Source organism: Helianthus annuus, chromosome 3 (assembly GCF_002127325.2).
Source record: "Helianthus annuus cultivar XRQ/B chromosome 3, HanXRQr2.0-SUNRISE, whole genome shotgun sequence".
In the NCBI taxonomy this organism is placed as follows: Eukaryota; Viridiplantae; Streptophyta; class Magnoliopsida; order Asterales; family Asteraceae; genus Helianthus; species Helianthus annuus.
In genome coordinates this window covers 161,652,170-161,665,399 of record NC_035435.2, presented here as the reverse complement: position 1 = coordinate 161,665,399, position 13,230 = coordinate 161,652,170, and the positions used below count along the sequence as shown (strand labels likewise).

Here is a 13,230-nt window from a genome sequence, read left to right as displayed (position 1 = left end):
GCTTTAAATCATGTATTAATCATAATTAGGTTTTAACATAAGTAAGTTTCATGACCTCGAGAAGCAATGCCGGGTGAAAATCCAGTTTTATCTATTATAAGTACCTTTTAACATAAGTAGTTTGACTTTGGTCAAACAGACCTTGGTCAAACAGCGTTTTAACATTGCTGAAACAGTGTTTTATCTATTATAAGTTGCTTTAAACAAAAGTAGTTTGTCGTTGGTGAAACAGACTTTGGTCAAATAGCGTTTTAACATTGCTCAAACAGTGTTTTATCTATTATAATTAGCTTTTAACATAAGTAGTTTGACTTTGGTCAAACAGCGTTTTAACATTGCTCACAATGATTACAAGCTAGTAAAAACTTCTTTGTAAACAACATTAGAAGTCTTATTTGTTGGTTTTCCATCAGCGTCGAATATTAGTATTTTAACGCCTTCTCTGGTCTTGACCCTTGAGAATGCAACATACAACTGACCATGAGTGAAGACAGGATCTTTCAAATAAAGACCAACCTTTGATAACAATTGTCCTTGACTCTTGTTAATTGTCATAACAAAACAAACTGATAACGGAAATTGTCTTCGTTGAAATTGAAAAGGTATTTTTTTTGTCAGACGGGATCATATTAATCCTTGGAATAAAAACTCTCGTGCCATGAATATTAGTATTTTAACGCCTTCTCTGGTCTTGACCCTTGATAATGCAACATACAACTGACCATGAGTGAAGACAGGATCTTTCAAATAAAGACCAACCTTTGATAACAATTGTCCTTGACTCTTGTTAATTGTCATAACAAAACAAACTGATAACGGAAATTGTCTTCGTTGAAATTGAAAAGGTATTTTTTTGTCAGACGGGATCATATTAATCCTTGGAATAAAAACTCTCGTGCCATGTTCTCACCAGATATAACTTCAGCTTCTATAACTCGTTTACCAAGAAAAGTAATTTGAAGCCTTGTACCGTTACATAACCCTTTCTGTTGATCAATATTTCGAAGAAGCATCACAGGAACACCAACTTTAAGAACTAATCTGTGATTAGGCAAGCCAGAAATCTTAAGAGCATTCAAATTTTCTGTTGAGTATAAGCTTTCTTGAAAAGAATCAAGAATTTGTTCAGTTTGACATATACTATCAGAACTCAGATACTCTTTCGCATCACCAGGAAATAACGAAAGCAATCGATTATTAATTTCATGAACTACCTCATTTTTGGGTGCAAGAATTGCTCGCTCAGAAAAAAATCCAGGAAGCCTAAATTGTTCAATAATTGAAGGATATACAAAGTCAATTAAACTTTGTATCGGGTCACAAATATCGGTGATTAGTAAATCATCTGGTATAGCTATAATGGCGTCACCATCATTATCATCTCCAACGTTTCCTTCACCAATATCAATAAGACATTTTGCAAATTCTCTGATAGACTCCATATTCGAACTTTCAGCTCCAATAGTTGGATGCATGTTTTTAGTCAGCCGTAAGAGTCTGCATTTTGCCCATATGTATGAAGAGCTTAAAGATGCACTAACAATTTCTTGTCTAGTACCATTAGGAATAACAGGTAGTATTTGTCTAAAGTCACCACCAAATACAATAACTTTACCTCCAAAAGGAATATCCGAACGGACACTCCTACCTTCCGAAAATACGTCGGTCATTGTCCTATCTAAAGCTTCAAAGGCATGTTTGTGTACCATCGGTGCTTCATCCCATATGATTACTTGGGTTTCCTCTAACTCGCAATATCACTATTTGGCTTAATATTGCACATTGAATCTTCTGTTAAATTAATGGGGATATGGAACCGAGAATGAGCTGTCCTTCCACGGGAAAGTAATAACGAAGCAATACCACGTAAGGAATCGTCATCAGGGTACGGCATAATGACAAACCTTCGTAATGATGAACCATTGGAAATTAATAGTTTTCAATTTTCAACAAAGTAAGGTTCTTAATCTGATATTCAGGAAGCACTAAACCTAGCAAATCAAAAAATAACATTATTAAATAAAAATCAAAATGTAGTATGTGAAATAAAAAAAAATAGATCAGAACCTGAAATATTTGTTTCTTTTTTACATCTATAAACAATACCATCAGCTAAGTATTTCCACGTATTCTCCCAAACAAATTCTGGCCGAGATAGAGTATAAGTCGTGGATATCTTCCAGCAACAAGGTAGATAAGGACACTAATCTACTGTATTTAGAAAATATTAATAAATTTCATAAAGTTAAGCAACCATTTCAAACTTGTGTAGAGATTTTGTACAACAAGTTCTTCTCTCTTTTGAACAGCAAATCCCCACCGATTCACTAAGCAGGTTCGATACTTTGTACAGTTTTTTGTTTATTTAATTTCTCATTTATTATATGTTCTTGAGATTGTTTGGATTTTATTGAAGATTATATGTGTGTTTCGAATGGACGTGATGAAATATTCCAGTTCCGATGTGGTGGTTTTCTTCAGTTGCTACCACATGGCTACCAGCAACAACCGAGTTGGTCATGAGATTTCACGTGGTACTGAGTTTCTGAGCCTCATAAGGTAACTTGGATACTTTTATTAATTTTTATAACTATTGTTGACATTGATCTTTGCACTTTACCCAATATTTCCGATCCGAATCGCGAACCCGTAGCGTTCAGTTCGAATCTGTACCCAATTCTGATACAAGCGATCTGGTTTGCGATAGTTTAAATAAGCTTGTATATTGCATGTGTTGTAAATAGATCTTATCCTCTGGAAATGTATCAGTTGGGGTTTAGAAATTGGTTAAGACCTCGGTTCGATGATGCGTATGATTGTTAACGATGATTTGCGGCAAAACTTGATATGAAGTGGGAAATGCTAAAATCTGTTTACCGCAATCCTTTAAGAAAAATGAGGATGCAAGTCGCATCAAATATGTGGTTATGGCAATCTAAGATTTATTGTCAAAGTGTTGACTTTACAAAATGAAAAGAGTCTATTCAGATAAGTTGTTGAATGAAAATCTGAGATGAATGTTCTGGAATTGCTGACTGTTTGATGATGCTAACAAGAGTGTTTTAATCTTGAGTACTCTGCTCAATGGTTAAATATGATGATATGCTTGTGTGCTTGCTGTTATCCTGCAACTTTATTAATTATCGTGAACATGATTGGATATTTTTGATTCTTTTTTATGCATCTCAATTTCATTCGTGTTATTTCTTTTTTGTTAAAATATCATTCAGGTCACGAACATTTTCAGCAGTTACCTTTCGTGCTTCTTACTCCAAACACAAAATATCAACTTCTGGTCACGTGGACAGAAGTCAAATCCCCGAACCTTCATATCCACATTCCCAACCCACTTTAAATTATCACTATTCTTCACTGGCGGGCACAAAAACCAATGGAGAAGAAGATGATGACTTGGTGGATGGGTTTTCCGAGCTAGAAGATTCTACGACATATGAAGTTCAAGAAAAGAACGTTGAAGACGAAAGTAATGATGGTAATGTTTCAGAACCCGAGCTTTCTGAAGATGAGGAGAATGATATTAATGTACCTGAAAAAACCCGTAAACTGAAACGGGCTTCTTCGGTGTTGTTTAAGGTTATAATGGATTCACCGGCGGGTCCCGTTCAAAAGGCACTTGATAAGTGGCTTAAAAAAGGTGAAACTATAAGCAGATCGGATGTATCTGTAGCTATGTTTGAACTCAGGAGGCGTAGGATGTTTGACAAAGCTTTGCAGGTTCTTTAAATCATTATATTTTTCATTGAGTAAAATCTAGAATGTATAAACATGCAGGTTAATGAACTATCTCAATGAGAATCCTAGATAAACTTTATATGTTTGGATATTTTTAGTATGGTGAAAGAGAAGAGTATTATATTTATTCTGCAATTATGTGGTATTATTTGTGGTTTAGAAAGTGTGGTTTTAGTTCTTAAAATTGCTAGAAAGAAAAAAAAGAAAGAATTTTTGCCTATGGTTTGTGTTTTTGGGACATGAATTTTTCTCATTCTCCATTTTTTCAGCAGCTTGAGTTATATAATATTACTAACTGTAATTTGGTTTTGAACTTCTTATGCATGTTTAGATAACTGTAATTTTTGCCTATGGTTTGTGTTTTTTGGAAATAATATGTACAATCAATTTGCAAACATGTTGGTACTTGACAGTTGTTTATTACTATGTATTAGTCATCAAGGACCCATTGTTGTTGAATCGAATGAGATTGTTGATGTAATGTGGTCGTATTAGTAACAAATAGTAATTAATAGTAATTAATCTGGGTGATATTTGCCCTGATGGGCTTTCATTGTCGTTCAACCTTTATTCCGTATCATTACTTTACTTGATTTATAAAATTTTATTATTAAGAGTAAACTGCCATTTTGGTCCCTGTGGTTTGGGCGCTTTTGCCATTTTAGTCCAAATCTCAAACCTTTTAAATCTGGGTCCTTGTGGTTTCACTTTTATTGCCATTTTAGTACAAAATTCAAAAAACCCCTTATTTGACTATTGAAAACTGCCTATTTTGTCTTTTTGTGTAGGGGCAATTTTGTCCATCTTAATTTATTATAACATATTAATAAACTAAATTAATTATACATAGTGTATTTAACCCCTAAGCAGATTATATTTCTCCCCCATTGCCACACATCATCTTCCCAAAAAAAACCCTAATCCCACAACAATCTTCCCCTGCAATGACATGTGCAAACCACCATTATCGTTGAGGCTCCACATGAGCATCAAGCCTGTTGAGGTCGTTGATCCTGCAACCGATTTGAAGCTGAGAAATATCCTTTTATCTCGTTCCAATACTATAATTGTATTAATACTTGTGTTTGCTTCATTAATTTTTAAGCTGTAATGAAATTATTACATGTTTTTGTTTAATTCTTGACTTGATTTGTGCTCTGGTTTGAGAAACGTGAGCTGTATCATCCGCAAAAGGAACGGAATTCGAAGCAGTTTTGTGAGGCTCTATATCCATTTGAGGTAAAGTGTGTGTGCCAATGGATAATTCAGTTGGTGGTTTAGTGATAATAGGAGTATATGAAGTTATTGATTATGTGTGTTTTTGAATTGAATTACAGTGTAGACAGACGAAAATTTCGTATACCGGTAAGTTCATGGTGGATGTTTGTTTTAAGTATGGTGATGGTCCTGATGGAGCTGTTATTAGAGAGAAGTTCAGTTTTGGACAGTTGCAGGGGAAGATTGTTGTGGGATTAGGGTTTTTTTGGGAAAGATGATGTGCGGCGATTTTGAGGGTAGGGTTTTTTTGGGGGAAGATGATGATTAAATTGGGGAGAAATATAATCTGCTGTTTATATATGGGTTGAATGAATTATGTATGATTAATTTAGGGGCTGTTTGGTAGCCTCTTAATGACCATTCAGATGCTACCTCTTAATGGTTTAAAATCTCTAATCCAATCTTCTTTTTCCAGTTTTTTTTAAATCTAATTCAAACCTCGCTCTGACCCGACTCGAACGAGGACCTACCCAAAAATTTTAACGTTTTGTTATGAAAATTTTTAACACCGAAAAAAATGGACCCATTGGAAAAAAAATCATGGGTCCGCCACTGCTAGGCGATATGGGGGTCGGCTTGGGCTCGGCCTACCCCGTCGCTGCCCCCAACACCATTTCGCCCCCCCCCCCCCTTGTCGTCTTGAGCGTCTGCCTCTCGACGTTAGAGACGCGCAAAAAAGGACAAAAAAAAGAGACGTTGCATTGTTGGGACCGTTGGAAAAGAAAAAAATTAATTTCCCTTTTCAAAAAACAAACAAACAAATGGATACTTTTCAAATTAACCCAAAAACTCATCAAACCTTTTTATAAATAGAACTCGAATACCTCATTTTTTACTCACTTCAACCCTATCTCTCTCTCAATATTTTATAAACTTTTCTACTTTTTTATAAACATTCTTCTATTTGTTACAAAGGATACATACAACCCGAACAACCCAAATCCAAACCCGAACGTTTTTTCAGTGCCCGGCATGTTTGGTTTTTTAATATTAATGAATTTGTTTTTATGTCTTATTTAATAAATGTTAAAAAAATAGATGAAATTAAAAAATAAATAAATAAATAAAGTAGGTAGGGTAGGCTCATCCTCCATTTCCAGTGTTTCTACCTTAGAGAGGCATCCTCCAAGAACTATGACGTGGCGCCTACGTAGCGGATCATCCTCCAAGGGATGACCCTCTACCATACCGCATAGCCTAAGGGATCACTTTGTATCATTTGGTCAAAAGTTTATTATAACAAAAATAAGTCTATGATTGTAATTTGCAAGTGACGCTAGCTTCTGTATATATAATAAAAATAAGTCTATCATATGGTCATGCATAGTAATGTCATCACCACAAGATCTATGAATATAGTTTTTAAAAGACTTGTTTTTCTATTTAAAAAGGGGTAACGGGACAACTTATTGCTCGTTTACCTTCTATTTCGATGTAATGTCTTATCAAGTTTAATATAATTATCAGAATAACACAAAAAAATTTCAATCATTGTAATTTGCAAGAGACACTAGCTCCTTTTATTCTATCATGTTAATTAAATGATGTACATTGACGCCTAATATTTCCATTAGAACCGGTCTTGACCCCAATTCTGCCCATTCTTAACATGGAAATCACAAAATCCGCCTCAAATGATGGTCCAAAAAACGGAGCCCACACATCGAAATACGAATCTACTATTCCCCTTGTTGTCAGGTCGTCCATAAGCTTTGCATCAGATTGTAGCACCGCAAAACCACTCCTAATGTTTTGTAGGATTTGAATGTCAAATGTGTCTTCACTCCCAAGATCCATTGGTAATCTGATGCCAACGTCTCCATTTATAGGGCATGTCAATGTCAGTTCAGGTAGCAAACGAGGGTTGATACTCGGGTCTGGACCACCAAGCGATGCAAAGTTGTAGAGTCGTTCCTCCATGAAGAAGCACGCAGTTGAACCAATAGTATGTGCAGCTGAATATTATCGATAAAAGAAACTATTAAAACTAGGTTTTTTGTCGCGCGTTGCGGCGAAACAAAGCAAATGATAATTTAAAACAAACGTTATTTGAAAATGAAACATGTTGTTTAGAAAGCCCAACCGTTAGAATCGATTCAGTTTATCATCGTACCATTTTACGCTACCAGATACATACTCTATTTTGAGTACAACTTCGGTTTTTATAAAACTTGTACTGGTCGGGGGTAAAAATAAAGCACAACTACGTACTTAAGTTTTTAGAAAACAAAATGTACGAACATAAGTTAATAAAGAAATATCAAAATAATTGATAAAGTAAAGATTATTTAAAAAAAAGGATTATTAAAAATAAAAAATAAATGAGAAAGGATATATGATTTTAGAAAAGAAAAAAAAGAAAATATGTAAAAAGTGCATATAATAATAAAAGGAAAAAATTTGAAAATATGTTAAAAATAAGTATAATGTTATACTATAACATATTCAAATAATAAAATATTAAAAAGCTATATAATATTCTAAATTTATAATTACTAATGGTTCTTCAAAAAATATATAATTCGCATATAATTTTATTCATGTTTTTGTTACAAACTTTTAATATACATATTTCAATATACAAATTGTGTTCTAACGAAAAACAATATTTATTACAAACATTAGTGCACATGATACGGGGGCATTACAACATTATGCCTTTAAATTTTACCTACGCAACCAGGTGAAAATACATTATTTTCTTTTCATGTATTTATAGCTTGACTTTGATTACATGTTAAATTGTTAACATTCGTATTCGACCCCTTGTGATGTCAACTTAATTTCTGAGTGGACCATGTCAATTAATCTAATTTTGTTGTTTTGAACTGATGTTCAAATATCGTAAATTATTATTAAAAGAAAAAAAGAAACTCATGAGAAATTATTTTTTATACATTTATTTGTAATTTATGCAGATAAAGTCTATATTAACGAAGTACACAAAATATTCCTTACAAACTTTAATTTATGCTCACATCTTACTATATAATAAAAGAAACCAATGAGAGGACACATGTCATCCATTGAAGCCATCTATTTTTTATAGTTAATTAATAATATCAATTAAATTAAAAGATAATTATAAAATTTAATTTAATATAAATTGATAATATAATATTTTAAAATATTTATCATTAAAACAATTTCATTTTCTTTTTATCTAAATAGTGCGATCATGTAAAGTTATTTGAGATGTTAGTGTTTGAAAAATATTGATTATTTTTCTTAAGTTTGTTATCTAAATAGTTCGGTCATGTAAAGTTATCTCAGATGTTAGTGTTTGAAAAATATTGATTATTTAGATAAATATTCAATTATTCATTTACTAGGTTAGAATCTCGTGTGTTACACAGGTTGAATAAATGTAATTTTATATATTAAATAATAAAAAAAGTTATATCTTTGAGAACCCCATGTATTGTACGGGTTGAGTAAATTTAATTTTATATATTAAATAATGAAAAAAAGTTACATTTTTAAGAATCTCATGTGTTATACGGGTTGAGCACATTATATACTAAACAATAAAAAGTTATATCTTTATAAACCCTGTGTATTATATAGATTGAATAAATTTAATTTTATATACTACATAATAAAAAGTTATATTTTTTAAAAACCCCGTGTATTACACAAGTTGCATAAATGAAAGTAAATAATTCATCCTTATTATTCAATATACATGGTTCATAAAAATATAACTTTTTATTATTTAATATATAAAATTACATTTACTCAACCCCGTGTAATACACGGGGTTCTAACCTAGTATCAATATAAATAAGAGTTAATTACTGTTTTCGTCCCTGAGGTTTGTCAAAAATAACGGTTTCAGTCCATTAGTTTAAAAATTGCGATTTCAGTCCATTAGTTTCATTTTCGTAACCATTTCAGTCCACTAACTTAACTCCATCCATTTATTTTGTTAACTTTGAGTTAACTAACTAATTCAGGGACGGTTTGCGTCAGTTTTAGAAACACAGGGACTTAAGTGTAAACTCTAAAACATTAAAACAAAAAAAATAGTAAATTCCAAAAAATCAAAAAAATTTCAAAAAACCAAACAAATTCCAAAAAATTCTAAAAAATAATAATAATTCTAAAAAATCATAAAAATTCTAAAAAATTCTAAAAAATCCAAAAAATCCGTTTCGGCGCAAACTGTTTCGAACCCGAACCGTTTCGAGCTGAACCATCCGTACCGTTTCGACCCGAACCGTTTCGAGCCGAACCGTTTCGACCCTTACCGTTTCGAAGCCGAACCGTTTCGAGCTGAACCGTTTCGAACCGAACCGTCTCGAAAACCGTTTCAAGCCGTACCGTTTCGAACCGAACCGTGCCGTTTCGAACCGAACCGTTTCGAGCTGAACCGTTTCGAACCGAACCGTGCCGTATCGAACCGAACCGTTTCGAGTTGAACCGTATCGAACCGTACTGTTTCGACCCGAACCGTTTCGAAGCTGTACCGTTTCGAAGCCGAACCGTTTCGGTTCGATACGGCACGGTTCGATACGGCACGGTTCGCGTCGAAACGGTACAGCTTGAAACGGTTCGGTTCGATACGGCACGGTTCGGTTCGAAACGGTTCAGCTCGAAACGGTTCGGTTCGAAACGGTATGGCTTGAAACGGTTCGGCTTCGAAACGGTACGGGTCGAAACGGTTCGGTTCGAAACGGTTCAGCTCGAAACGATTCGGCTTCGAAACGGTACGGGTCGAAACGGTTCGGCTCGAAACGGTACGGGTCGAAACGGTTCGCGTCGAAACGGTACGGACGGTTCAGCTCGAAACGGTTCGGGTCGAAACGGTTCGCGTCGAAACGGTTAAGCTCGAAACGGTTTAGGTTCGAAACAGTTCGCGCCGAAACGGATTTTTTGGATTTTTTAGAATTTTTTAGAATTTTTATGATTTTTTAGAATTTTTATTATTTTTTAGAATTTTTTGGAATTTGTTTGGTTTTTTTTTTTAATTTTTTTGATTTTTTGGAATTTACTATTTTTTTTTGTTTTAATGTTTTAGAGTTTACACTTAAGTCCCTGTGTTTTTAAAACTGACGCAAACCATCCCTGAATTAGTTAGTTAACTCAAAGTTAACAAAATAAATGGATGGAGTTAAGTTAGTGGACTGAAATGGTTACGAAAATGAAACTAATGGACTGAAATCGCAATTTTTAAACTAATGGACTGAAACCGTTATTTTTGACAAACCTCAGGGACGAAAACAGTAATTAACTCTATAAATAATTAATGCTTTAAATATATAAGCTTATGAGTGGGCTACATGTCGCTTTTTATTAAGTATCTAATTTTCACACATATCTACTTCATTTTCCAGATGTATTTTTATTAATTCAGGAACGTATATTAAATGGATAAATATACGTACTGTATAAATATATTCCAAAATATAATTTTTTAAAATGGATAAATATACGTACTGTATAAATATACTCCAAAATATAATTTTTTAAAATTCCCTACTTAGAAAACTAGACGATTTGCTTTCATTTATGAAACAATAAAAGCATTTCAGGCAGGAAAGAATATGCTTTGTATAATCACAGAAATAGTAAATATTATGATTAATAACACACATATATATTGTTAACTATGTTGAAAGATATCCTATAACATTTCAAAGTGCATGAATGGAACCCAAAAGATTAAAGAAAATTATCAAAATAGTGTAGTTGATCAAATATTTAAAAAAAATAGTCGGTGAATCTTAGCCGTCTTCAAAAGGCGTGGTTAACTCTTAGCATGCACCCAAAGGCGCAGACTTGGCCGACCCTTTTGCTAAAAGTGCAGTCTTAGCCGACGGCCAAAAGTGTAGGCTAAATTTTCGCCATCTCAATTGATGAAGCTTATGTAGCGGGCTTTCAATTTGCGGAAATGAGTGATAAGTACTTTGGTAAAGACTAAATTTCCTTGACTTAGAAAATTGTTTGGTCAACATAACTATTTTTGTAATTTTTCCAAAAGATTAAATAAATATAAACCGAACAAACTTACCACTAAGAATCACAAGGTCTTTTTCATTAAGCCCCTTCTCAATGAACTTTTGTTTCAGAAGCTCAATTGAATCTCTCACATCAGGCATTCTATTAGCAAGATCAATATTTGACACTAGAACATCCTTCCTTCCTGTTTCAACTTGATAAACTGGTCCATGACTCTGTCAGAAAAAAACAATCATTATTAGATGTCATTTTGACTCTCTTTGTCTCACACACATTGTACGTATATGTGTATGTGAGAGAGAGAGATAGATTGATTCATTCAGATTGTGATTGTACGTGTTCTTTAACTTACGAATGCAACAGCATCTCTTGCAGCCATGGCCACAATATCCGCACACGAAACCACACCAGGACATATACTTTCCAACTTTGCTTTTGCATCCTCTATTATGTTAAACCCTGTTAACCCTTGATGCTCGAATGCACCTTTCTCTGAAGTGTTACCCTTATCTATTAATATGGACCCATCACACCCCTACATATAAACACAATTGTAAGAAATACTGCTACAAAGATGACGACATAAACGATCACAAACCGGTCATTTAATAAATTTATAAATGTGTTTGTGAGAGATGGAGAACCTCAACAAAGCAGTCATGAAAGTGAAGCCTGAGCAAGCCAGGAGGAATACGATGGTCGAACTTTCCTGCGTCTCTCACGATATTAGTAACCACCGATTCTGCTTTTGGACACACCTGATTGTAAAACCCTACTTTGAGTTGATCTTGTGAATTAGCTACAACTAAAAACTCAAAAATTATTATGATAGTCAGCACCCCCATGTTCATTTTGATCAATTTCATGATGTATTTGTTAAAAAGAATATGAAATGGATGAAGAAAGGAAGGGAGAGTGGTATCAAATATGAATGCAATGAAGGCTCAACTAAGCATTTAAGTCTTATATTTTGTTTTAATTACACTATTTTATATTTATTTTCTTTGTTTTTTATGTATGCTATCAAAACGTTCACATCCAACACCGTATTTTTTACCATATATTATAATAAAAATTATTATCTTTTCTCTCTCTTTTTAAATTAAATAATATTTTTATCATTATATTTTCTCTTTCTTCCAATCACAACCACTTTCAAAATATATTAAAAATTTATAACGGGTGAACTGTGTGATATGTCTCTTAAAATTTACAGATAAACAATAACATTTTTCTCTATCTTTTACTCACAACTAGTTTTCATAAAATAAAAGTCTCTCACATAATTTTCGAGGGGGGGGGGGTTGTAGATGTGAATACTCTTACTATTCGGTTGCTAATCAACGACAAGTAACACACGTCACGTATATTTCTTTTTTTTTTCTCTTAGAATATGAAAATGATATGGTGACAGAAAAGATACACTTTTAATCACTCTTAAAAAAAATGAAATTTCTTATTCTAGAATGAAAAAAGAAATGAAATTTCTTAATTTGGAATGGTTTTGATCTTGTTGCTAGCTTTGCATTGTACGATAGTTTTCGTTTAATGTCATTCTAATTTGGTATTCAATTTAGTTATTCGTAGTAAATTCGTTCACATCGTAAAACAGATGTTTTTTTTTGCTCCGTGAACTCGATCATTTCCAAAATATGGTATATTTAAAAGTTGGGAAATTGAATTTTAATTCTAATCTAATCTAGAGTTGCTTAAACAATATTAGACCTACATTTGAATATTGTTATTGACAATCTCATCTTTTAAATGTTTTTTTTCCTTACTGTACCTTTGTCAAGGGTGTTCAAAAAAATCATAATCTGAAATATTCGAAAATCCGTATCCGAAATTTTAGATATCTGAAAATTGGATAATCCGAATTTTCAGATTCGGATAATAATTTCTAAAATTTCGGATTATCCGATTATCCGATATCCGAAAACTAAAAAGAAATAGTAAATTTATATAAGAGTTAATTGCCCGGATGGTCCCTGTGGTTTCAGGTTTTTTCACGTTTAGTCCCCACTTTTTTAAAATAGCATGTATGCTCCCTGTGGTTTGTCATCTTGTTACTCGGATAGTCCCCCAACATTTACTCTGGGGACTATCCGAGTAACAAAATGACAAACCATAGGGAGCATACATGCAATTTCCAAACTAACTGACATCTACTCAGGGACTATCCGAGTAACAAAATGACAAACCATAGGGAGCATACCTGTTATTTTTAAAAGGTGGTGA

At 33.2% G+C, this 13,230-nt stretch overlaps 2 protein-coding genes across 2 annotated transcripts; both read right to left on the bottom strand.

The window, feature by feature from the left end:
* Positions 1 to 866: 866 nt before the first annotated feature.
* On the bottom strand, positions 867 to 1,670 carry LOC118490553. The gene has a single exon (XM_035988249.1). It carries the CDS (start codon positions 1,668 to 1,670, stop codon positions 867 to 869), a length of 804 nt encoding a protein of 267 aa, XP_035844142.1.
* A 4,858-nt stretch (positions 1,671 to 6,528) lies between these two features.
* Positions 6,529 to 11,915, bottom strand: LOC110928192 (peroxidase 43). The gene is made up of 4 exons (XM_022171343.1): positions 11,637 to 11,915; positions 11,345 to 11,527; positions 11,045 to 11,207; positions 6,529 to 6,986 (listed from the first exon to the last, which is right to left on the bottom strand). The coding sequence occupies exons 1-4, from the start codon at positions 11,856 to 11,858 to the stop codon at positions 6,565 to 6,567; spliced, it is 990 nt and encodes a 329-aa protein (XP_022027035.1). The 5' UTR covers positions 11,859 to 11,915; the 3' UTR covers positions 6,529 to 6,564.
* Positions 11,916 to 13,230: the final 1,315 nt, after the last annotated feature.